Source organism: Peromyscus leucopus, chromosome 1 (genome assembly GCF_004664715.2).
Source record: "Peromyscus leucopus breed LL Stock chromosome 1, UCI_PerLeu_2.1, whole genome shotgun sequence".
In the NCBI taxonomy this organism is placed as follows: domain Eukaryota; kingdom Metazoa; phylum Chordata; class Mammalia; order Rodentia; family Cricetidae; genus Peromyscus; species Peromyscus leucopus.
The window spans coordinates 164,091,517-164,115,458 of NC_051063.1; the positions used below are offsets into that span (position 1 = coordinate 164,091,517).

General features: G+C 52.8%; 1 protein-coding gene across 1 annotated transcript; it reads right to left on the reverse strand.

Annotated features, from left to right (window-relative positions):
• Nucleotides 1-57: 57 nt before the first annotated feature.
• Nucleotides 58-23,805, reverse strand: Map4k1 (mitogen-activated protein kinase kinase kinase kinase 1). The gene is made up of 32 exons (XM_028859535.2): nucleotides 23,510-23,805; nucleotides 23,291-23,348; nucleotides 23,084-23,174; nucleotides 22,413-22,477; nucleotides 19,235-19,290; nucleotides 19,099-19,146; nucleotides 18,902-18,944; nucleotides 18,737-18,809; nucleotides 17,836-17,967; nucleotides 15,142-15,204; nucleotides 14,964-15,045; nucleotides 14,037-14,153; nucleotides 13,739-13,817; nucleotides 12,684-12,742; nucleotides 12,557-12,600; nucleotides 12,429-12,473; nucleotides 10,529-10,571; nucleotides 9,658-9,820; nucleotides 9,499-9,581; nucleotides 7,503-7,526; nucleotides 6,553-6,637; nucleotides 4,850-4,926; nucleotides 4,710-4,770; nucleotides 3,492-3,600; nucleotides 3,355-3,413; nucleotides 3,089-3,192; nucleotides 2,320-2,494; nucleotides 1,702-1,764; nucleotides 1,535-1,624; nucleotides 1,381-1,451; nucleotides 943-998; nucleotides 58-237 (listed from the first exon to the last, which is right to left on the reverse strand). Exons 1-32 carry the CDS (start codon nucleotides 23,606-23,608, stop codon nucleotides 168-170), a joined length of 2,487 nt encoding a protein of 828 aa, XP_028715368.1. The 5' UTR covers nucleotides 23,609-23,805; the 3' UTR covers nucleotides 58-167.
• Between the last annotated feature and the right edge of the window lie 137 nt (nucleotides 23,806-23,942).

Consider the following 23,942-nt stretch of genomic DNA (forward strand, 5'->3'; position numbering starts at 1 on the left):
GGATCATTTAAATTGGGGGGGACTGGGCATCCAAAAATCTGCCCCCACCCCAGAGAAGCAAGATGGCAACAGACCGAAGTCATGTTTATTGGAAGATAAGGACAAGTCATGACCACTAGTGTCTTCAGGAGTCCACAGAGGTCCGTTTCTCGTGCTCTCTCAGATGGTCATTCCTGGATGTAGAGGTTGCTAGGGGCAGTGGGGTCATCCGAGGGCCGTGTCTCCACCACGACAGGCCTGAAGAAGAGAGAGGCCAAGTCATTCACTCATTCATTAGTTCATTCTCCAAGGAGTTACTGGGAACTGTGTCAGTGCTGGGCTGTGACAATGACTAAGCAGCTTGGTGGCACATGCCTACGATCCCGACAACTGGGAGGTGAGGCAGGAAGATCTGCAGTTCAAGGTCGTCCTCAGCCACATAAGGAGTCTGAAGTGGGCTGGCGAGATGGCTCAGCAGGCGAAGGTGCTTGCCCCAAACTTAATGACTGGAGTTCAGTCCCCGAGACCCACCTGGTAGAGGGAGAGAGCCGTCTCTCTCCCAGAGATGGCCTCCGATCTCCAGGTGCCCTCTGCGGCATACACCTGTCCCTCCCCAGTGCAATAAAGGAAAAAGGAGATTTGGAGAGCGACCAGGGCTACACGGTGAGACGCTGTCTCATAGCAACAGCAGTAACGGAGCCTGAGGAGTTCACACACACACACACACACACACACACACACACACACACACACACCCGATTGGTAGGCTAAAGGAATACAGAGAAGCAGGGCCTTCTCCCCAGGAGGTTGCCCAAGGCTCCCAAGAATCATGGTGGAGCCGGAGCCTCAGGAGTGAGCTTAGTAAAAATGTGGAAGGGTGTTCTAGGCCAAAGAAACAGCCGCAGAAACCTCGGCTGCACACCAGCAGCCCCTCCCGGCCCTCTGTCCTCCCCACCACCATACCTGGGGGAGCCGAGCAGACGGAAGGTGAGGGTGGGGTCTCTCAGCTCCTGCAGCAGCTGTGGAGAAAGCGGGGATGTGTCTGTACGACTTGCTCTCTCTACTAACATGGCTTCCTAAGGAGACGTCCAACCCCAGAGCTACTCATGAAATGTGTGACTTTGAGCAAGTGACTTAACTGCTCTGTGCCAAGACCACTAACTTGAAAAACCATAGTGCCCTATCCGTTGGCCACTGTAAAGAGTCCATTAAAGGTCGGAGAAGCCAGCCTGCTGCTTTGTGCCTGTTCCCACCAAGGGCGGGGAGGCACGCAGATGAAGAAGTGTGTCCCGAGGCTTCCTGACAGGAGTCCCTGTCCTGACCCAGGGCCTCTCCAAGCCTAGTTAAGGGATGAGAAGATGAGGACAAGGCAAGGCAGTGGTATGAACTGAAGTTGCCTACCTGTTCTGAGCCTGGAGCCCACACCTGAACTCCATGCTTCCAGAAGGCCTGGAGTCGGTCTCCAACCATAGCTGGAGAGAAAGCAGTTGCCTGTGACCCTTCAGGTCACAGAGCTCTCACCCTTGACCCCAGGCCCTCCCCTCCCAGCACATACCCACAGCCTCCACTGCTTCCGTCATGGGGATCTCAGGGGTGCGAAGCCCGGGAGCTGGGGCCCCCTCTGGGGTCACGAGCTTCAGAGAGCCTAGCAGGAAGTGGAGGGGAGGTTTTGAACACGAGTCCCAGGCTGAGGACCAGGAAGGGGAGGGAGGAAGCTCTTACCGTCCATCAACACCATCACCATGTCTTCCTTGACCTGGGTCACCTGCACTGGTCCCTTGTGCTCTGCATGAGAGGCAGGGGCTAAAGAACTAACTGCCTGGCCCTTGGTTCAGCTAACACCCCTCAGGCCCCACCCGGTTAGCCATCTGACCCCGGTTGCATCTCTTTCTCGGTGTGGGCTCAGTCTTAGCTGCCCAGCCGCTCTGACCCTCGCCTCCACAAGGGGAAACTTGCCTCTCCGGGCCGCCTTAACCTGTAGTCCCACCACCCTTCGGCCCACCTCCTCTTGCAGCCCCTTCCCACAGCCGTGTCCTTTCCCGCAACCAGGCCACTTTCCTGAAGCCCCGCCCTCTCCCCGCAGCCCCACCCCTTCCCTGCAGCCTGAACCCGCTCCTCCCGCGCCATCCCTGCAGCTCTGCCGTTGTCTGCAACCTCTCCCCCAATTTCCTCTATCCTGCAGCACTCCCCCTCTTCCCTGCAGCCCCGCCTTCCCCAGTTGCCCCTCCCTCCCCTGCAGCCCCTCCCTCCCCTGCAGCCTCTCCCTCCCCTGCAGCCCCACCCTCCCCTGCAGCCCCACCCTCCCCTGCAGCCCCACCCTCCCCTGCACAGCCCACTCACCCGTGCTGGAGTCGTCCAGCCAGCAGGACAGGGCACCAAAGCGCACGGTGTGGAAGAGCACCGACCTCGCCGCGTGCCCGGGGCTCACGCCGATGCACACCGCCGGCAGCTCGGAGCCCGGCGCCGTCAGCAGCGCGAACACGGGCAGCGGCGTGGGCAGCGGGAACAGCACCTGCTGCAGGCCGCAAGGGAAGGGCGGCTTAGGGAGGCTGCTGGGACAGTGGCCGAGGCCCTCAGGGAATTTCAGGCCGCATTAGAAACAAAGCGTGCCCTTAGCTAAATGTGGCTTGTCTGGAGGCGTGTCAGCCCGGGGCAGAAAGGCAGGGAACCCCCACCCACGCACACACTTTAGACTCAAAAACAGCAAAAACACTTTAGACTCAAAAGGACAGACTCTTGGAGACTGAGAAATAATTAAGCTCAGATGTGAGGAGAAGGGCTTAAGGATCAGAATTTTTTTTTAAAAAAAATGATTTACTTATTTTTATTTTGTATGTATTGGTGTGTTGTTTGCATGTATGTCTGTGTGAGGGTGAACTGGAGTCACAGACAGTTGTGAGCTGCCATGTAGGTACTGGGAATTGAACTCAGGACCTCTGGAAGAGTAGCCAGTGCTCTTAACCACTGAGCCATCTCTCCAGACCCTCAGGAAGTTTTCAAAATGCCTCAGCATGGGGGGCAGGGGTCCTGGGAGAGGGTTCATCCAGTTCTTTATCTAAGTACAAATGGGGTAGGTCCAAAGTGCCGCACCCCTGCCCTGCGAACTGACCCGGACGAGCAGGAACTTGTTCATTGGCTGGTACCACTGGAGCAGGACCACAGACGTCTCCAACGCCCCACACAGGAATGGGCCCCCAGAGCTGGTACTCTCGGCTGTGGAAGTGGACAAGAGTGGGTCAGGGTCCCGGTCTCCTTCCCAGACCACCCTGTATCCGTCCTCGGGGCCCTGGACACCTTGCCTCAGCCTTATTGAGTGGATACTGTCCAGGCACCAACCCCCACCCACCCACCCAGCACCCCGAGGCTGGTTCTCACCCACACAGCAGGCCCGGCAGCCTTTGGTATCCTGGACCTTGGTGGAGACCATGTTCTTTCTGAAGAAGAAGGAGGTGTGAGTGTAACCGGATGGCAGTTGGGGCAGGGGAGCCAGTGGTACCCTCTGGGGCTGGTACCTTGCCAGAAACCGGTGAGGGCTAATGTGAGCGATGGGGCTTCCTGTTCTGATCTCCTTCCTCTCCAGCAGGCCCAGGATGCTATGAGAATACAGGTGGGGAGTCTTCCCTGCAGTATGTGCATGGGAGGGGGAGGGGAAGCAGTTTTAGGACCCCTTACCACCTCTTGTCTCCCAGCCCTTGGCTAGCCCCGCCCTTTGAAACTCCCCAACATGCAGATCCCACTTTTCTTTCACACATTTTGCACCCTTCATGTCTGAAAGGACTAGTGTGGTCCAGGCACTGTGATCTGCTGGGGGGCAGGGGCGGACAGACAGACAGACAGACAGACAGAGAGCAGGGCTGGCTCTCTGCCCTCAAAGCGCCACAGCCAGGTGAGGGAAGTTTAACTAGCCTACGAAGTTGCACTTGAGGTTTACTTATGTATTTTTGGTGCTTGTTTCCCAAAACAGGGTCTCATGGGGTCCAGGCTGGCCTTTAACGCCCCCATGTATTTGAGATGGGTCTTGAACTCCCATCTTCCTGGCTCCACCCTCAGTGCTAGGATTACAGGGGTGTGTCACCACACCTGGTACCTGTCAAAATTTAACAAAAACAAAACACCTACCTATGCCAGGAGTGGCAGCACTTGCTTATAATCTCAGGACTTGGGAGGCTGAGGCCAGAGAACCACCCCAAGTTCAAGGCTAGCCTGGGATACACAGTGGGAATTCTGTCTCAAAAAAACATGGGGGAAGGGTGCTGCTGGACATACAGCTCAATGGTAGCACATCTGTAAGCACATCTGTAAGCATGCACCGGCCCTGTTACTTACCAAACGCCAACCAACAAAACCCCCTGTAATTTCTCCAGTCTGTTATGGACTGAAAGGGAGACTAGGTCTGTCAGACCCACCTGCCCCGTCTCTCATGCTTTGGGATTAAAGGAGTGCAGCAGCTATTCTCAGAGATGTCGAAGGTATTTAAAGACGAATTTATTGTAAAAATTAACTCACAACCAACTTGAGAGGGGAAGATTTCCGAGATATGGAAAATTCCGAGATTGTGCAGATAGGGAAACTGAGGCCCAGGGAAAGAAGCCCCCTTGCCTTCAGTTCACCCAGAAGGAAAGGGGCGACTTGAACCTCAGTGTCAGTGAAGCTAAAGACTCATCCACACATTACCTCCACCCCAACCCTTAACTCCTGGCCCCTGCCCCTCCCCAAGTCCACAGGCTGACCTGAGAGAGACATGAGCAGGTTGTTGATGCAGTACACCCAGGTTGTCCGTCCAGGGAAGAGCTGCGGAGAATGGGGGTGACTTCTGTGATTCCTATTCACCCAACGCCACCCCCCCCCCAGCACTGACCCCATCCCTCACCATCTCCAGCGTGGCCTCCTGATCATTCCGGTTCAGTATGAAAATGCCTTCCTCTGCACCCAGGAGCAGGTGCTGGTCTGAGTGGACCAGAAAAAGCAGTTGCTGGGGTCTCTCATTGTGGGCAAGGACCTCCTAATCTTTGTCCCAAACTGGCCCTCCACCCCACCACCATCCTTTCATACTAACTCTCCCTGCAGACTAACACCCCCACCTTGTATCTCCTCAAGTCTGAACTCAAACCCTTCTCAGACCCCTAAGCCAGCCCCCATGATGAACTGCTGAGCCATCTCCCAAGCCTGCCTCTTGTTTGAAGAGCTCTGGTCACAAGTATCCCACTGGCCCTTGACCTCTCTCTGAAACCAAGCCTTGACTTCCTAGCATGCTTTGCACCACTATGCTGTTTGTTTTAAAAGGCTCTTGCTGCATAGCCCTGGCTGGCCTCAGCCTCAGGAGTGCTGGGACTAAAGGTGCACACCTCCATTCCAAGCCTCTTATGTTATTTAATACTGGCCCCCAAATCTTACCCCCCAAAGTTGATCCTGGTCTCTGCCATCAACATGGAGGTGACCTTCGATACCTCCGTCACGTACCCGACTTTAAACTGTCTTATTCGAACACCTCTGGCCTCTAAACTCCGTCTTCTATAGTGTTCACCTTTGAAGTCACCTTTCACTTCCCCTCATGGCTCTCCAGATCTGACACTACCCACAGTGTCTGCTCCAGATCTGGCTCGTCAATGTCACTCCATTAAGACCCTCCCTCCAGAGCTAAGCACCTGCCGCTCACTGAGGGCCTGGGTTTGATGGGTTCCCAGCACCCATCCCTGAAGGCTCACAGCCACCTGCACCTGCAGCTTTGGGGGCTCTTACACACTCTTCTGGGCTCTGCGGACACCTGGGCTGATGTGCACAAACCTGTGCACAGCATCCACATGTTGATGGTTTCTTGGGGAGGAAAAGTCAGCTTTCTTTGAGGGTTAACCACACTCCAGTGGACAGCCTCACAGTCAGGAGTAAGGGACAACATAAATTAGACTCCATGACTTACAAAAAAAGACAGTGAGCTGGGAAGGGATGGAGAGTAGGGTTGGATCTGGGAAGAGCAGGGGGTGAAGATGATCAAAATATATTGTAAGGCATTCTCAAATAATAATGCTATATTTAAAAAAAGACATTATTGCCAGGCGGTGGTGGCGCACGCCTTTAATCCCAGCATTCGGGAGGCAGAGCCAGGCGGATCTCTGGGAGTTCGAGGCCAGCCTGGGCTACCAAGTGAGTTCCAGGAAAGGCGCAAATCTGCACAGAGAAACCCTGTCTCGAAAAACCAAAAAAAAAAAAAAAAAAAGACATTATCTAAAAATAAAGACCTAAATCTTAAATAACAAAAAGACCCTCCTGGGGCTGGCGAGATGGCCCAGTGGTTAAGAGCACTTGTTGCTCTTGCAGAGGACCTGGGTTCGGTTCCCAGCACCCATATGTCAGGGAACAATCATCTGTAATTCCAGTTCCAGAGGATACAATGCCCTCTTCTGGCCTCTGCCAACACTACATGCACATAGTAGACAAGCATACATGCAGGTGAAATCACTCAAATAAAATAAAAATAAAAATATTCTTCCTATACCTCTTTGTGCTTCCATTAGGGCCCCACCATCCCCGCCTGGCCCCTCACCCCAGGCGGCTTTGGACCTCCTGAATGCCCACCTTTAGTAGAGGGATGTGTCCAGGCAGCTGTGCTGTGGATCTGGAGGGGGCAGCCGTTGAATAACTTCACAAGAAGGGCGCATCCCTGGACGGCCGTGGTCAGTGGTTAGCAGGGGACAGGCAGATGAGTGCAGGGTTCAGACGCTGCCTATGCCTTAGAGATGCAGGACCCCCACTTCCCACCCCCCATCTGTGTAGGCATGGTCTCAAAAACATCGCATGAAAGATTTCGAAAACTAAAAAAAAATGTCAGGGCTGGAGAGATGGCTCAGTGATTAAGAGCACTGGCTGCTCTTCCAGAGGACCCAGGTTCAATTCCCAGCACCCACATGGCAGCTCACAACCGTCTGTAACTCCAGTTCCAAAGGATCTGACACCCTCACACAGACATACAGGCAAGCAAAACATCAGTGCACATTAAATAAATAAATAAATAAATAAATAAATAAATAAATAAATTGCCAGGAAGTGGTGGTCTTTAATCAGCACTCGGGAGGCAGAGGCAGGTGGATGTCTGTGAGTTCAAGGCCAGTCTGGTCTACAAAGTGAGTTCTAAGACAGCCAGAACCATTACACAGAGAAGCCCTGTCTTGAAAAACAAAAACAAATTATGCTTTGTTTTAGCTTTTTATCTTTTTTACACGGAGTCTCGTGTAGTCCTGACTGGCCTTAGGTTCTCTATGTAGCCCAGGCTGGCTCTCAACTCCTGGTCCTCTTGCTTCTACTTCCCCAGTGCTGGGGACTGGAGATGTGCTACCACACCCTGACTCTACAGTAAACTTCTTATTGTGCCTGTCAGTGAAACCCCTCACAGGCACATATATCAGTGGAATATACAGGGTTGGGTACTAGCCAGTTTGAGGCACCCATGCGAGAGGGGAGTGTCCTGAAATGGATCCTCCATGGATAAAGGGGAATGTCTTATGGATGACCCTGGGTAAACTGCTTACCTCTTGGCGCCTCACTTTCTCCATCTGTGGAACAGAAAACAGCCACCTCTGGGGTCCCTCTCCTATGTACCCCACATAACCCAGAAGCCGCCGCCGCCCCTTACTCCGGCCTTGCAGGTCGTGGAGATGGAGTTCACGGCTTTGCACATAGCAGCTAAGCTCTCCTCCGGGGAGCCCCCCCCCCCCCCACTGTTGAACTGGACAAGCTCTCTCCTAGTGAGCTACGGCCCCAACCTTTCACTGCAGAATTCTAGGTAAGCTCTCTTGCGTCAGCGTTTTGTCAACGTACACCAACTAGAGTCATTTCGAAAGCGGGTACCATAACTGAGGAAATGCTTCTGCCAGACTGTGGAACTTTTTAAAAAATTACTGATTAATACGGGAGGGCCCAGCCCCTCTTGAAGGTGCCAGCCTTGGGCCGGTGACCTGGGTCGTATGGAAAAGCAGGCTGAGCTAGCCACGGGGAGCAAGGCAGACAGCAGGGCTCCTCCTTGGCCTCGGCTTCAGTTCCTGCCCCGACTTCTCGGATGGACTGTGAGGTGAGGTGGACACCAAGCCAAGCCCTTCCTCCCCGGGCTGGTTTGGCCAGGGTTTTATCAGTGATGGGAAGGCCAAACGGCACCCTGGCCCTGCAGCTCCATCTTCCTGCCTCAGCGCCGCTGCACAGAGCAGGCGGTATCCGTTTTCATGTAGGACACAGATCAGGGCTCAGCAGGGAAGAGCACTTGCTGTGCTAATGTGAGTTCAGACTCCCAGCACCCATGTGAAAAAGCTGGGCATACAATTGTTAGCAGAGAGGCGCCATCCAGCAACCTATGGGAGCAGATGCAGAGACCCACAGCCAAACACTAGGCGGAGCCAGGGGAACCCTAAGAAGAGGGGGGCAAGGATTGTAAGAGACAGAGGGGCTGAGGACACCATGAGAACAGTCCACAGAATCAACTAAGCGGGGCTCCCAGAGACTGAAGCGACACACACAGACCCTGCATGGGTCTGAGCTCGGTCCTCTGCGCACACCTATGGTGGTGTAGCTCGCTGTTCTTGTGGGACTCCCAACAGTGGCCGTGGGGGTGCCTCTGACTCCGTCGCCTGTGCTTAGGACCCTTTTCCTCCTACGGGGTTGCCTTGTCCAGACCTGATAGGAGGGCTTGTGCCTAGTCTTACTGTATCTTGTTAGGCCATGTTTGGTGGATATTCCTGGGAGGCCTGCTCTTTGTTTCTTTTCCTTTTTTAAAAAAGGGAAACAGACAAGGAGCTGATCTGGGGGAAAGGGGAGGTGGGGGAAGGGACTGGGAAGAGTGGAGGGAGGGGAAACTGCAATCAGGATGTAATATATGAGAAAAGCATAAAAGTTTAAAAAAAAAAGCTGGGCATAAGCTATAATCCTCCCAGAGACAGGAGGATCCCTGACGCTTGTTGGCACCAGCCCAGCTCCACCTTCAGTGAGAGACTCTGTCTCAAAGAAGTAAGATGGTGAGTCATAGAGCAGGTCACCTGATGCCCTCTGGCCTTCATATGTGCACCCACCATGCGCCTGTGTTGCGGAACAGTCTTTTTGTACACTGTGAAGATGTGGTGCTCTCACTGGTCTAATAAAGAGCTGACTGGTCAATAGCTAGGCAGGAAGAGGTTAGGTGGGACTTCTGGACAGGGAGAGACCTCTGGGATGAAGAAGGGCAGAGTCACCAGCAGATGCAGAAAGCAGCAAGATGAGTTAATTTGTAAGAGTAGCAAGCCTTGACTATTGGCTGAGCATTTATAATTAATAATAAGTCTCTGTGTGGTTATTTGGGAACTGGCTGGTGGGACAGAAAATTTCACCTACAAGCCTGTGCCTCTGCCTGTGTGCCTGTGCATCCACCCACGTACAGACACATATACACTTCCCACAAGATCAGTGTCTGGCACAGAGGAAGGACTCAATAAATGTCACCCATGAGATGCCATCTCATCTCCCCCTGGGCCAGCCTATCTTGAGCCTGTAGCTAACTCTCACCTTTCTCCTCATCTTTTCCTTCTTAGGGGGCAGGAGTGGGGGCTGACCTGGCTCCGGCGCAGCTGAGTTCCACAGTGAGGGATCTGATAGCAGTTGAAGCAAGATCAGGCCGAGAGGCTTCCAACCCTGCCCATCGTCCTCCCCGGGCAGGCCTGATACCTGAGTGGGCTGTGAGATGGGGGCTGTGTGTGGCTGTGGGAGGCCCAGGACGAGGGGTACGAGGAGGAGGCCCACTGGCACACCGGACCAGCACCCCTGGGCTCAGCTGTCCGTCGTCCCCTACCCCTCCAGAACCATCGTCAGATGGAGACCGGAACTTGGGCTATGGAGACAGGAGTATGGGAGAAACAGATACGTGAGAGGTTCCAGAAGAAAGTGCGCCTTGCACCCCAATCCCTGCCTCTTCCAGGACCAAGAATCAGCCATAGCTATGATCCTCCCCATGACAGCCTGCCTTGGTTCTACCATTTCCCAGAACCACATCCTCACATGGGCACACAGCAGAACACAAAGGGTTAATGCTGGGCACTAGGCCAGCTTCTTGACAGGACCCATCCCTCCAGATTCCCAGATACCCAGCCCTGCTTTAAACAGACAGCATCTCACTCTGGCACTGTGTAGCCCAGGCTGGTCTTGAACTTGCTACGTACCTAAGGATGATCTTGAACTCTTGATCTTCCTGCCTCCATACCCTGGGTGCAGCACCACACCCAGCTTCAGCTCAGTTTCTATATATCTATCCTGTACCCCAAACACTTAAGCTTTCTGTAATATTCAGACACCTCTGGCTTCAAACTCTAAACAGTTTTGTTTTGTTTTGTTGTTTTTTGAGACAGAGTTTCTCTGTGTAGCCCTGGCTGTCCTGGATCTCACTCTGTAGACCAGGCTTCCTCGAACTCACAGAGATCTGCCTGGCTCTGCCTCCCAAGTGCTGGGATTAAAGGCGTGCGCCACCACCGCCCGGCCAAATTATAGACATTTAAATCGTCCCAGCACCCAAGGCCTTGGCCTCAGGACCCCAGGGCCTTACCTTGGGGGGCAGTGGAGGAGGCACGTCCTCTGCTGGGGCAGGGCTGAAACACAACCATAGGGTGAGCAGGTGTGGGTGTAAGGACGGGGTGTGTGTGTGTGTGTGTCAGGCTGGTGGCCTGGAGTGGCTCGAGCTGAGGTCTCCGTGACTGGCAGCCATGGCGACAGGAGGACAGGAGCGGTAGCAGCTCTGGGCTGTTACATGGTCCCTGAGATCCCCGAGGTCCGCTCCATCCCTCACCCTCTGCCCGGCATGCCAGTGCACAGAAGGTGGGACTGAGCGGGAAGTGGGCTGGAGACTGTTCCCGAGCCAGGGCGGGAGAGCGTGGGGACTTGGGGTAACTGCTGGGTGACAGGGAGTGGGCTGGAGACTGTGCCCGAGCCAGGGTGGGAGAGCGTGGGGACTTGGGGTAACTGCTGGGTGACAGGGAGTGGGCTGGAGACTGTGCCCGAGCCAGGGCGGGGAGAGCGTGGGGACTTGGGGTAACTGCTGGGTGACAGGGAGGCCTGAGACTTAAAACCTGACGTGGGAAATTTCCATGGGTCAAGATTTCATCTGAGGTCGGGCCTCGGTCACTAGCCTGTAATCTCACCTACTTGGAAAGCAGAGGCAGGAGGATTGAGACCGTCTTGGGCGACAGGCTCAGTGGGAAGATGATAGGAGCTGGGGGAGAAGGTGGGGTCGAAGCTGAGGTTGGGGGGCAGGCAGAGGAATCTGGGCCTGGGAAGCAGATGAGGCACCAGAGCTGTGAGGGTGCAGGAGGGTCAGGCCTGGGCCGGAGGGCCGCTCAGGGCCAAAGTTGGGGACTAGATAAAAGGTTGTAGGAGGCAGACAGAGCCAGGCCTGGTTGGGCAGGTAATACCAGTTACTTAGAAAGCTGAGGCAGGGGGATTGCCTGGCCTACAGAACGAATTCAATTCCAGCCTGGGCAACTTAGTGTTAACCTGTATCAAATAAAAAAGCAGAAGAAGCTTGGCACCCCTTTAATCCCAGTGCCTGGAAGGCAGAGCAGGGGGATCTCTGTGAGCTTGAGGCCCCCTTATTCTAAAGATGTTGCTGGGGCTACATAGTGAGATTTTGTCTCAATTTTTTTGTTTGTTTGTTTGTTTGGTTGGTTGGTTATTTGTTTGTTTTGTTTTTTGTTTTTTGAGACAGGTTTCTCTGTGTAGCCCTGGCTGTCCAGGCTTCAAAATTTTTTTTACTTAATTTAAAATTAAAAAGAGGGGCTGGAGAGGTGGTTGGTGGTTGAGAGCACTTGTTATTCTTTCAGAAGATCTGGGTTTGGTTCCCAGCACCCACAAAGCAGCTCACAACAGCCCGAAACTCTAGTCCCATGGATCCAATGCCCTCTACCGACCATCACAGGCACCAGGACCATATTTGTCCAAACAAACAAAACACTGAAACACATAGAATAAATTTTAAAAAAAAAATTTAAGGCTGGGAGTGGCACATGCCTTTAATCCCAGCACTCTGGACACAAAAGCAGGTGGGTCTCTCTGAGTTCGAGGCCAGCCTGGTCTACAGAGTGAATTCCAGGATAACCAGGGCTACACAGAGAAACCCTATTCGGAAAAAAAAAAATATTTTAAGTAAAAAGAATGCTGAAGATGTAGCTCAGTGATAGAGCACCTGCCTCGACACCAGAGCTGAGGGCTGGGGGCGTGGCTCAGGGATAGAGCGCCTGTGTAATATGTAGGAAACCTTAAGGTCAGTCTGCAGTAGGAAGGGAGGGTTTGAGGAAGAAGGGATGGGGGGAGGGGTCCAGGGGTCAGAGGTGAAGGTGGAGGGTCCAGTGGGTTTGGGGACCAGGGATTGGCGAGGAGGAGGGAAGACCACAGCTGAAGCAATGGGGTGACGGGAAAGGCTGGGGCCGCAGTGAGGGTTCATGGGGTCTTACATGTCCACATCATCATAGTCGTCATCAGACTCTGACAGTTGGCTCCTGAAGAACGACAGGCATGAGCCTCAGGTGGCTCCCACATAACCCACGGCCCTCCCCGCCAGCCCGGGGGAGGGGTCCTGGACCTGGGACTGGTGCTCCTGAAGTCTCCAGGGGGCTGTAAGCAAACCTGTGAGACAGGAAAGAGTCAGAATGACCCAGGGCAGAACGGGGAAGAGGGGACTTATCCGGGCGAGCATAGAGGCGTCTCACAGTGTCAGCTGGAGGTCTGGGTTCCATCCCTCTGAGCCTCTGGAACTCCATGTGCCGCCCTGAGAAGTGGGGATAAGACAAATTAGTGAATCAGGAGTGGGGGTGGGGGGCTGGAGCCAGGGCTTTAAGGGTGGCTACTGTCCCCGGAGGGAAGGGCCCATGTTTACAGGGGTCATGTTTGGGGGTCTCGGAGTGACATCAGAGGGGTAGAGGGGCTCAAAGCAGGTGTGAGATGTTTGTTTTCAGGCTTTACTTAGGAATTAGGGGTTCTCACAGTTGTTTTTTTTAATTTATGAAAAATTACAGGTATTTATTTGTTTTGTGAGAGAGAGCATGTGTGTCAGAGGCCAGCTCGCAGAAGTTGGTTCTAGCCTTCCACACGTGGGGCCAGGTCATCAGGCTTAGCAGCAAGCTCCTTTGGACACGGAGCCATCTCACTGGCCCCTACGCATTTTTAAGACAGGCTCTCCCGTCGTCCTGGCCTCTAACTCATTACATGATGTCCATGCAGTTCTGATCCTCCTGCCTCCACTTCCCAAGTGCTGGGAACACAGCTAACTTCACCATGCCAGGTTTAGTCAATGCTGGGACTGAACCCAGGACCTTGTGTATGCAAGGCAAGTACTCTACCAACTGAGCTATAGCCCCCCAGCCTGTGTATGGGCTCTTTTGTTTTGTGTTTTATTTTTAGTCTTTGGGTATTTTTTGTCTGGGGGGGGGCTTTTTTTTTTTTTTTTTTTTTTTTTTTTCCCTGTCGTTTTGTTTTGAGACAAGGTCTCACTGTGTAGCCCTGGCCTGGAACTCACTATGTAGACCAGGCAGCCCTGAACTCACAGTGATCATCCTGAGTGCTGGGATTAAAGGTGTGCACCACCAGGCCTTTAGATAGATTCTCGAGGTATCTTTGGGGTCAGACCTGGGAGGTCTCATGAGACTCAGGGGAGGGGACTCTGCGGTCAGTCTGAAGGTTACACGGCCAAGAATTTCTTGAATTTCAAGAATTTGAGCCCCAGACAGTGAGCGAGGTGGCCCAAACTGTAGGGTTGTCAACTCACGACAGCAGTCTGTGTCTGGGATCCCCAGTGAGCTGGCCCGGTGGGTAGATTTGATCCGCCGAGGGATGGCAGGAGGTGGCTGGACAGAAAGGTTATGTCAGGGCCCTTACAGTCCTCCCTCACCCCACGACTGCCCTCCAGCCTCTCCCTCTTCTAGACGTCCGCATGCCGCCCTGCCAGGCTTCCCTTCCTCAGACCATTTCCTTCTACTACGGCCTTCCCGAGGCTCTCCTGGCAGAAGGAAGACACTGTGCAAGGGCCCTAAGGTTCCCACGTCCTTCTCTACTGAGGCCCTCACCTCAGGCTCCTCGTCGTCAGGCTCCCCAACAGGGGCCCCCTTCCCAGGATTCCTCATTTTGTCAAGAAGATCCAAGATGAGGCCTCTGTTGAGCCCTGGCTGGCACACCAGCTGATGCTGTGAGAGGGGACAGGGTGAGAGGCTGGCAGGGCAGGGGAGGGTGGGGACACGGCCTGCTGGAAGAGATGCTTGGAGGGAGGTACCGGCTGAGGAAGAGGAAAGGGAGGCTCAGGGGCCCAGAGATGCTAAGACATTTTAAGAGATTAGAAGAATTCAGGGCTCCCAGAAGGGGAGGGGAGGAATTCCAGGGTGTCCTAGAAGCAACCAGGCTTGGTGAAGACTCTCAGGCACAAGTCTGGAGGCCTTTGGGCCTTGGAGTATTCCAGCAACTCAGACGAACTTGGAGAGAGTTGTCTGGGGTAAAGTCAGACATGTTGGCTCGTGCCTGTAAGTCCAGCGCTTGGGAGGTGGAGGCAGGACGATCAAGACTCCAAGGTCATCCTTGGCTAGATAGCAAGTTTGAGGCTATCCTAGACTACATGAGACCATAACAAAACAGATGAAAACAAGAGAAAAAGTGTGCTCGCAAACACACACCCACCCACACACACACACACACACACACACACACCCCACCACCACCACCACCAACAACAACAACAACCAAACATAAAAGAAATATCTTCAGGATAGCCTCAAACTCCCTACGTAACCAAAGATGGCCTTAAACTTCTGATCCTGCCACCTCTGCCTGAGACTGCAGACTCCGGCCACCAGGCCTGGTCTCCCGGTACAGTGTGGAGGGTCCTGTGGGTAGAGTCCTGGGAAATTCTGAGGAACTGGGGGTTTGGAAGGGGCCACCGGGTCCTGTGTAGTCCTGGGCTGAGGAGGAGGGTAGGGAGGGAGTCCTGAGGAGGCATGGCTTACACTGAGCATCTTGGCGGCACCGGGGCGTTTCTTGGGGCTCTTAGTGAGGGTGACTTTGATAAAGTTATGGAAGGCAGACGACCTTGGGAGGAAGAAGCCAGATCTGGGATGAGGGGATCTGAGCCCTTCTCCCCACTCCTCTGCCCTCCTCTGCCCTCCCTCAGGTCACCTCCCTTACCATTTGCCTTTTTCCTTTAGCCGAGGAGGCTGGTAGCCACTCTTTGTCATGAGGAAGAGAACCCTAGAGCAGCAGGGAGAACATGGGGTTCAGAACCATGGGGACAAATCACATGGCTTCAGGAGTTCCCAAATGGAGATGGCTCAGACGGTAAGAGCACTTGCTATGCAAGCCTGAGGATCTGAGTTCAAATCCCCAGGCCCCCTGTAAGAGGTGGGGCATGCCTGTGACTCTAGTGTTGTAGGAGCAGAGACAGGAGGAACCCTGGGGCTTGCTGGCCACCAGCCCAGCTCCAAGATCAGAGAGAGACCCTGTCTCAGAGGAATAAGGTGAGGTGTGACAGAGCAGGACACCTGACACCCTTCTCTGGCCTCTGCACACCCACAGGTGTGTGCACCTGCACACATGTGCACACACATTCACACCCACCCAAATACACAAAAATAAAAATTTAAAAATTATTTTGAAAAGCTGAGCATATGGGCCTGGGAGACGGCTCAGAGGGTCAAGCACTTGCTGCCAAGCCTGATGACCTGAGTTCAGTTCCTGGAACACACAGAGAGGAAGTAGCAAATGAATTCCTGTCAACTGCCCTTTGACTGACTGCCACATGTGTGTAAACGAATAAACTGGGTGGGGGGAATGAGCATATGACCCAGTGCTGGAAGGTGGAGACAGGTAGAGCTCTGTGGTGGGGGCCAGGCTAGCCCAATCTTCCAACTCCAGGCCCGTGAGAGACCTTGTCAAAAAACAAACAAACAAACAAACAAACAAAGTAGACAGTGCCTGAAGAACAAGGCCAGAGGCTGACCTCTGACCTCCACAGACATGCCTACATATGTGTGTATACACACAAGAAGGAAATACAGTTCTGGTTTTAAATCCAATATGGCCACCCCATTTTTGTTCCTGCTTTTAGATAGGAGTTTGTTATGTAGCTCAGGCTAGCCTCAAACTCCAGACCACCTGGCTCAGCTACCTGAGTGCTGAGATCACAGGATGACCACACCTGGCTTGAAGTCACTTCTAAGAGAAGCTGTTTATGATGTTTTAGAAAATTTGAAGCTTTAGCCCATCCAGAATGAATCTCCAGGCGGGGATATCTAGCTGGGCATGGAGGGCCACACCTGTAATGCCAGCAGTTGGGAGGCTAAGGCAGGGGGATCAGAATCCAAGGCCAGCCTGGGCTATAGAGTGAGTTTGAGTCCAGCCTGGGCTATAGAGTGAGTTTGAGGCCAGCCTGGGCTACATACGGAGATGGGGAGAGCGTGTCTCCACAACAAACAAACAAAAGATGATAGACATCCATAAGGCCTGTGAGAGGCTGGGGCAAGAGGATCTGGAATGTAGGCTATCCTCAGCTACACAGAAAACTGGACACCAGCCAGGGCTACATGCCACACCAACTCCAGTGTCATCCGTGTGGCATGAACAATTATGTCAATAATAGCGGACGGGAGATACGTGTCCCACGGGACTAAGCTCCCTGGAGGTCCCTGGCAGAGTGCCCGTGTTATGCCTCCTTCTCGAAGGAGACATGCTTCACAGATCATGAGCTCTCTGGGCTATGGATTCTGTATAACTGCTTTTCTGATAATGTTCTAATTAATCTATAAAACACAGCCAAAATTAATGAATGCTTGGGTTGTGAACTATGGAGGAAAGGGGAAGCTGGACATGGACCTTATTTAGATATAGCAGAATGAACTATTCCTTAAAGACCTCAAGCCTCAAGCCGCTAGATAATAGAAAGTATAATAGTTCAGGCACTTCTAGGGAATGAACACTCACCCACTAGGAATCCTCTAGGAATCCCAACTAAAGTGATTTATGGCAGAAAACATTATCTCATAGGAGGCAGATGGTGGGCCCCTCTGTTGAGGAAGTTCAGCATAAAAAACTTAAGGACTACAGCAGAACCCCTTCCCCTTACAGGTGTAAAAGTACAAGTGTCCATATTCCAGCAGGTAAAAAGATTTTATATTAGAAGAGATATATGGTAAAGAACTGAAGAAAGACTTAGGGAGCATCTGCAGCATCCAAATTGGCTAAATGGGTCATGAGAACCAGAAAAGTAAAAATGAATAATAAACTAGCGAGTGGCTGAGATAAAGATGAAGGACACAGCTGCAAGAAGCCTTCACAAGTCTAGGGACTGTACTAAGTTTATAAAAACACAGACTGCTCTTTGGGTCATAAAGTTCTTGTGAGTGAAGGGATATGTCTAGCGCCGATTAGTAACTGTGTGCTTGATTTTTTTTTTAAAGATGATGTAATTGAATTATTGCCAAGCTCTTGTTGTTCCCTGTATGACTTGATAGTTTTCTTTTCTGTATATAAACTACTGAATTGCAGAAGTAAAATTGCAGCAGATTCAAACCACTTTTGAGTGTGTTGTCTGTCTGTCAGTCGTCGAATCCTTGCCTTCCTGACTACCCAAGCCCTGGTTCCCCTACGGTCGTGGTACTCCCGGTGGGCCAGTCCGTGGCAGCTACACAAGCAAAAATGTCTCTAAACACCCTGCCCCCCAAGACAGATAGGGACACTGAGCTGGAGGTCTTACTATGGCAAGCTGAGGAAAGGTCTCTGTGCTCAGGGAGCCACAGGAGTCTCCCTAGGGGCATCTGGTCTGAGGTGAGGGTCAGGCCTGGGCACGGTCTTGTGCCCGGGGGCATCCGCCACCCCAGCCTTTACCTGAGAGGGTGCACGTCGAAGAGGGGTGGCTGAAGCTCAGCCAGCTCAATGGCCGTGATGCCAAGAGACCAGATGTCGCACAACTCAGTGTATCCACCCTTCAGGGCCACAGCTGCCACCTCTGGAGCCATCCTGTGGGCAGAGACCCTCAGAGAGCAAGGAGTGGTCCAGGGAGAGGAGAGAGGTAGGGTCAGGGGAAATGGGGCACAGACAGAGCCAGGGGACAGGGACACCAAGACAAAGTGGCCGAAGGCAGAGGAAAAGGGGAGTGTGGGAACACTCGGGGTCCTAGCACTCTGGAGGCTAAAGCAGGAGAGGCACCATGAGTTTGAGGCCAGCCTGGGCTACAGAGGGAGACACTGTCTCAAAACAGGAGAGAGGGAGGCTGGGAGTATGGCTTAGTGATGTCCACAAGACACAGTAAAGCCAAAGAGAGCTACAATCTAGAGAGAGAAACAGAGAGAGCCACAGGCTGAGAAAACACAGAAATAGACTTAGAGAGAGATAGAGATCAAGGGAAAAACCAACCCAAGCTGGGTGCGGTGGTGGTGCATGCCTATAATCCTAAAACTGTAGGAACTGGAGACTGGAGAATCAGGAGTTCAAGGCCAGCCTGAACTAAAGGAGAGCCGGTGTTAACAAACAAACAACACACACACACACACACACACACACACACACACACACACACACACCCCACAACCAGCACCACTGAAATCCAAACACTAAGAGAAAGGGCAGAAAGGGCCAGAGAGAGACATAGATAAGTGGAAAACGCAAAAGGTAGCCTAAGAGAGGGAAAGGGTCTTTAGTAGGAGAAGGCAGAGCCAAGGACTTTCTGGGGAGCAGAAACGGGAAACGCCACCATTCCCACCCCAGCCACTGACCCAGCACCCCTCACCAGTATGGTGTCCCAATGAAAGAGAGGCGTCGGGCCAATGTCGCCCCAATCTGGGCTGAGATTCCAAAGTCAGCTGGAGGCAGAGACAGAAATAGTATGTGTCCACCCCATCCCTCCTCAACCTCCACCAGCTCCCTCTGCAGCCCGCCCGCCAGCCACACTCACCCAGCCTAACCTCCCCGGAGTCATTGACGAGGATGTTGGCTCCCTGGGGACCAGAGGAGGAATTAGAAGCTGTCAGAGACCGCCCTCCCCACTGCAGCCTGGCTCCCACCCCTGTGACTCCACCCTAAAGCTCCAACTGTCAGGAGCCCTAGCAGGCCCCACGACCTTCCCTCAGTGACACCACTGTCCCCGGCTACCTTGATGTCTCGGTGTATCTTCTTCTGCGAGTGCAGGTAGGCCAGACCCTGGGGAGAGATGGCAAGAACGGGCTGGTGAGCCCCTTTGCCTGGGCAGGGCCCTGCTCACTTTGGGACCCCCCTGACCTCTTCTCACCTGGAGCACTTCCCGGCACACGTAGCTGATCTGGAGCTCGGACAGACAGCCAGTCACTGCAAAAGTCACCCACATGTTGGGAGAGGAGCCGGGGACTCTGGCTCTCCGGGTTCCCCAGCCTCCCTCCACCCATGACAGGATGCCCAAAGAGGAGGAGACTCCAGACGGACAACTGGAAGGGGAGATGAAGGGTGGTGGCTCACTGGAAGGTGGTGAACCACACATGGTTACTCTTGTCTGTAATCCTATTACTTCCGAGACCGAGCCAGGAGCTTGAGGTTAGCCTGGGCTATATACACATATTGAGGCCAGTCAGGGCTACATAGAGAGACCTGTTTCCCAAACAACCAAGAGCAAGTGCACATGGAGCGGGAGAGACAGACAGATCAATATGCAGCTATAGTGCAGAGGAAGACAGTCATTCCGCAATAATTACAACAGTCCTACTCTGGGCCAGGTCCTGCAGACACAGCTACAAGAAAGACAGTCATCCCAAAAGACTGGGTGTGGCTCAGGAGGGAGAGCCTGGGGGTGTGGCTCAGAGATAGAACACCTCTCTAGAATTCACCAATGAGGAGCTAGTAGGTGGCTCAGTGGTAGAGCCCCTGCCTAGAATCCCCCAGTGAGGGGCTGGGGTGTGGTTCAGTGGTAGAGCCCCTGCCTAGAATCCCCCAGTGAGGGGCTGGGGTGTGGCTCAGTGGTAGAGCCCCTGCCTAGAATCCCCCAGTGAGGGGCTGGGGTGTGGCTCAGTGGTAGAGCCCCTGCCTAGAATCCCCCAGTGAGGGGCTGGGGTGTGGCTCAGCAATAAAGTCCTTGCCTAGCATATGAAAGTCCCTGGATTCCTTTACTAGCACGTGCACACACACACACACACACACACACACACACACACACACACACACAGATAAAATCCTTGCTCTCATGGGGAGAACACTCCAAGAGAATAAAATATAGGATGGTAATTACCGCTGGAGGAACAGCTCAGTGCTGGACCTCTTGTCTGTTATTTCAAAAACTAATAAATAATAATAAATAAGATTAAGTAAAAAATGTGATGTAAGATGTTAATATGCTAATAATTAGTAAGAGAAAACAGAACCAGAAACAACAACAGGAAATATGTGTGGGAAGGGCTATGACATTTCATGCATGCTGGTCCGCAAGGCTAGCCTAAGAAGCAGGAGCGGGGATGTGACAGGTTCCACTCTGCAGGAAAAAAAAGAGCGAGGGCAGGGGGCAATGACCAAGGTGAGGTGAGTGAGCAGCTTTCCCCGAGAGGACAGTGGGTGTCCTGGAAGTCTACTAATGGGGGTGATGAGAGGGCAGGCCAGATGAGCCAGAGACAGACAGACAGACCCAGGGTCGGAGCAGACAGAGAGATGACAACAGGCACCGAATGTGGGGAGACATATCTTGGAAGAGAGACAAGCAGGGTTGGGGAAGGGACAAGAGAAAGAAAGGGGGTTGGGGATTTAGCTCAGTGGTAGAGCGCTTGCCTAGCAAGCGCGAGGCCCTGAGTTCGGTCCTCAGCTCTGTTAAAAAAAAAAAGAGAGAGAGAGAGAGAGAGAGAGAGAGAGAGAGAGAGAGAGAGAGAGAGAGAGAGAGAGAGAGAGAAAGAAAGATGACAGAGGGTGGCGGGCAAAAAAGCAGCCTTGCACAATGGCTGGTGAGTCACTCCTATCTATGGGCCTCAGTTTCCCATTCTGGGGGAGGTTTTGTGTTGCCCGGATAAACCCCAGGACCTTGCAAGTATTCTACCATTGAGCATAGCTCAACCTCTGATGGCCTTTCATAAAGTTTCCCCTTTTTGGACATTGAGGTTGGGCTAGAGGGAGTTAGAGATAATAAGACAGAGGTGAACATCAGAACTTCAGAGAGGGCTGAAGTGTGGGGTCTGGTTGCACAGACCAGTAGTCCTAGCTACTCAAGAGGCTGAGGCAGTGAGATCGCAAGTTCAAGGCCAGCCTGGGCAACTCATTGAGATGCTGTCTCAAAATAATAAGTAAAAAGAGCACTGGGGGAATGTCTAGAAGTTGAGGGGTGTGATAAAAATACATTGTATACCTATATGAAATTCTCAAAGACTAGATACATTAATTAAAAAATAAATAAAAGAGGGTTGGGGATATAGCTCAGAGTGCTTGTCTAGCAAGCGTAAGACTCTGATGCAAAACACACTACGGCAAAAAAAGTGAGTGAGAGAGAGAGAGAGAGAGAGAGAGAGAGAGAGAGAGAGAGAGAGAGAGAGAGAGATTGATTCAGAGGGAATAAGAGGCCTATCCAACATCTAACCTCAAATTTCCCTGAAAGGCAAACTGCAGGCTAGACCCAGAAATTCACTGACTGACTGCCCAAAAAGTGACTGAGCAACTAATCTGAGTTAGAAAATGCAGAAATAGCCGGGCTGCGGTGGCGCATGCCTTTAATCCCAGCACTCAGGAGGCAGAGCCAGGCAGAGCTCTGTGAGTTCGAGGCCAGCATGGTCTACAGAGATCCAGGACAGGGACCAAAAAACTACACAAAGAAACCCTGTCTCTAAAAACCAAAAAAGGAAAGAAAGAAAGAAAGAAAGAGAGAGAGAGAGAGAGAGAGAGAGAGAGAGAGAGAGAGAGAGAAAGAAAGAAAGAAAGAAAGAAAGAAAGAAAGAAAGAAAGAAAGAAAGAAAGAAAGAAAGAAAGAAAGAGCGAGCAGAAATAGGCCAGGTGTGGTAGCACATGACTTGAATCTCAGCACTAGGGAGGCAGAAGTAGGCTGAGCTTTGTGAGTTGGAGGCCAGCCTGGTCTACATATTGAGTTCTAGGCAAGCCAGGACTACATAGTGAGACCCCCCATCTCCAAAATAATAATGATGATGATGATTAAACACATAAATAAATAGAAAAAAGAAAGAAATGCCCTAACCCAAGAATATGTTTTGGCAAGAAAATATAGATACCCAGACAAAGATAGAGACATGGAAGCAGAGAGGATTATTGCCTGGGGAAAGACAGTCAGCATCCACGGGGGCAGGGTCATCACCAGGATCCCCAGCATCATCCCAGCTGGGCCCAGTGGAAGGGCTGGCTCATGGTGTGAAGTGTGGACCACAAAGGCAGTTCCCAGAATACAAGCACAGAGAGACAAGAGAGGTGGAGTGGGGGGTCCAGGGGTGCATAGATCCCCTTGTCCTTCCTCTAACCTTGGTAGATGTCCTGGAGAGAACCAGCCCCACAGAATTCCATGCAGATCCAGAGCTTCTGCAGCCTACAGGGGGTCAAGAGATCAGGGATGGCAATGGTACTCACACCTTGTCAGTGGTCTCTAGAAGAGGCTGATGAGGGCTCGAGGCCATCTGATTCCCCTACCCACCAGTGCGTCCCCTTTCCCACAACGCAGGAGGTTGAGGATGGGCCAGGAAATGCACACGCTAGAACAATCTGACTAGAACTTAGGTCTTTGGGTTCCAACCGCATGGCACACCTCTGCCACCCCAGCCTGACTTAGGAGACAGGGCAGAGAGCTCACGGAGAAGCAGACAGGACAAAGAGGTCCAGAGTGCAAGGTTGAGGAACTGATGTCATCAATGGGGCAGCTGATACATTATCTTGGGGGCCAAAGAATTTGGGGTTCATATTAAGGAAGCAGGGTGAAATGGGGGATGCAGGGAGCAGACTGGTATTTGTTAGTCTTTAGGGGATACTCAGTAAGAAAGGCAGAATTTTAGATTAGGAATCAGGCTGGGATGCTCCAGTTAAAAGTGGGGTCCTCAGGTTGGAGGTCAAGTTAGGGTATCTGGGCCACCTAGGACCTGCTTAGTGATGCCTGGTCAGAGATAAGAGGCTGGGGTTGGGGGATGGGCTAAGACATCACCAGAGGTAACTGCCATGGTAAGCCACGATGTTGGCATGCCGGCAAGTTTTCAACATGAGAATCTCCTTCTGAAGGGTGGAGACATCATCATCTGTGAGGAGGGGCAGGAGAGAAAAGGTGGCTAAGAGCGGTGGCTTAAGGATGTGGATTCCGGGTCCTAAGAAGTAAGGGTAGGGGTGGGGAAGGACTTCCTGGGGACCCTCTCACCAGGCTCCATCTTCACCATCTTCAAAGCCACCAGGTCCTTAGACACCTTGTCACGAGCCTTGTAAAGGGGAAGTTGGCCATCAGGCAGGCTCCATAGCTTGCCACCCTCAGCATCTCTGAGGCAAGCCCAAGGCCCGGCTTCCTCTGGCACTGCTGGTGGCCGGCCTCACCCCAACTCTCCCGGGTTTGACAATGGAGGAGGCACAAGGACTTTCTCACCTTGAAGACTTCTCCATAGGTTCCACCACCCAGGCGCTGCAGTAGATCATAGTGTTCCCGGGGGTCCTTATTAAAGATGTCGGGGTCTACAAGGGCCATCCCTGGAGGCCGGGGCTGGGCCGGTGCCCAGGGGGCCAGCAGGGCCTCAGGGCTCGAGCTTTGGTATTACCCTCCGTCTCCACAGGTCCTGGGCCCGCCTTGACTCTGCGGGCTGTGGCCTTCCCCCTCCCCACTCTCGCTTCCTGCCCCAGCTGCGAGGCTGTGCAGAGGGCTCCACCCCTGTCCCCAGGGTTCTGAGAGCTTGATTGCCTTGGGACTCGTGGGACTCCCCTTTGCCCCCAGAAGGGCAATATGTAAATAAGACGCAAAAGATCTTAATTGCATCCTGGGGCTGACCTAGGACCCTCTTCCCAACTCTCCTACTCTGGGAGGA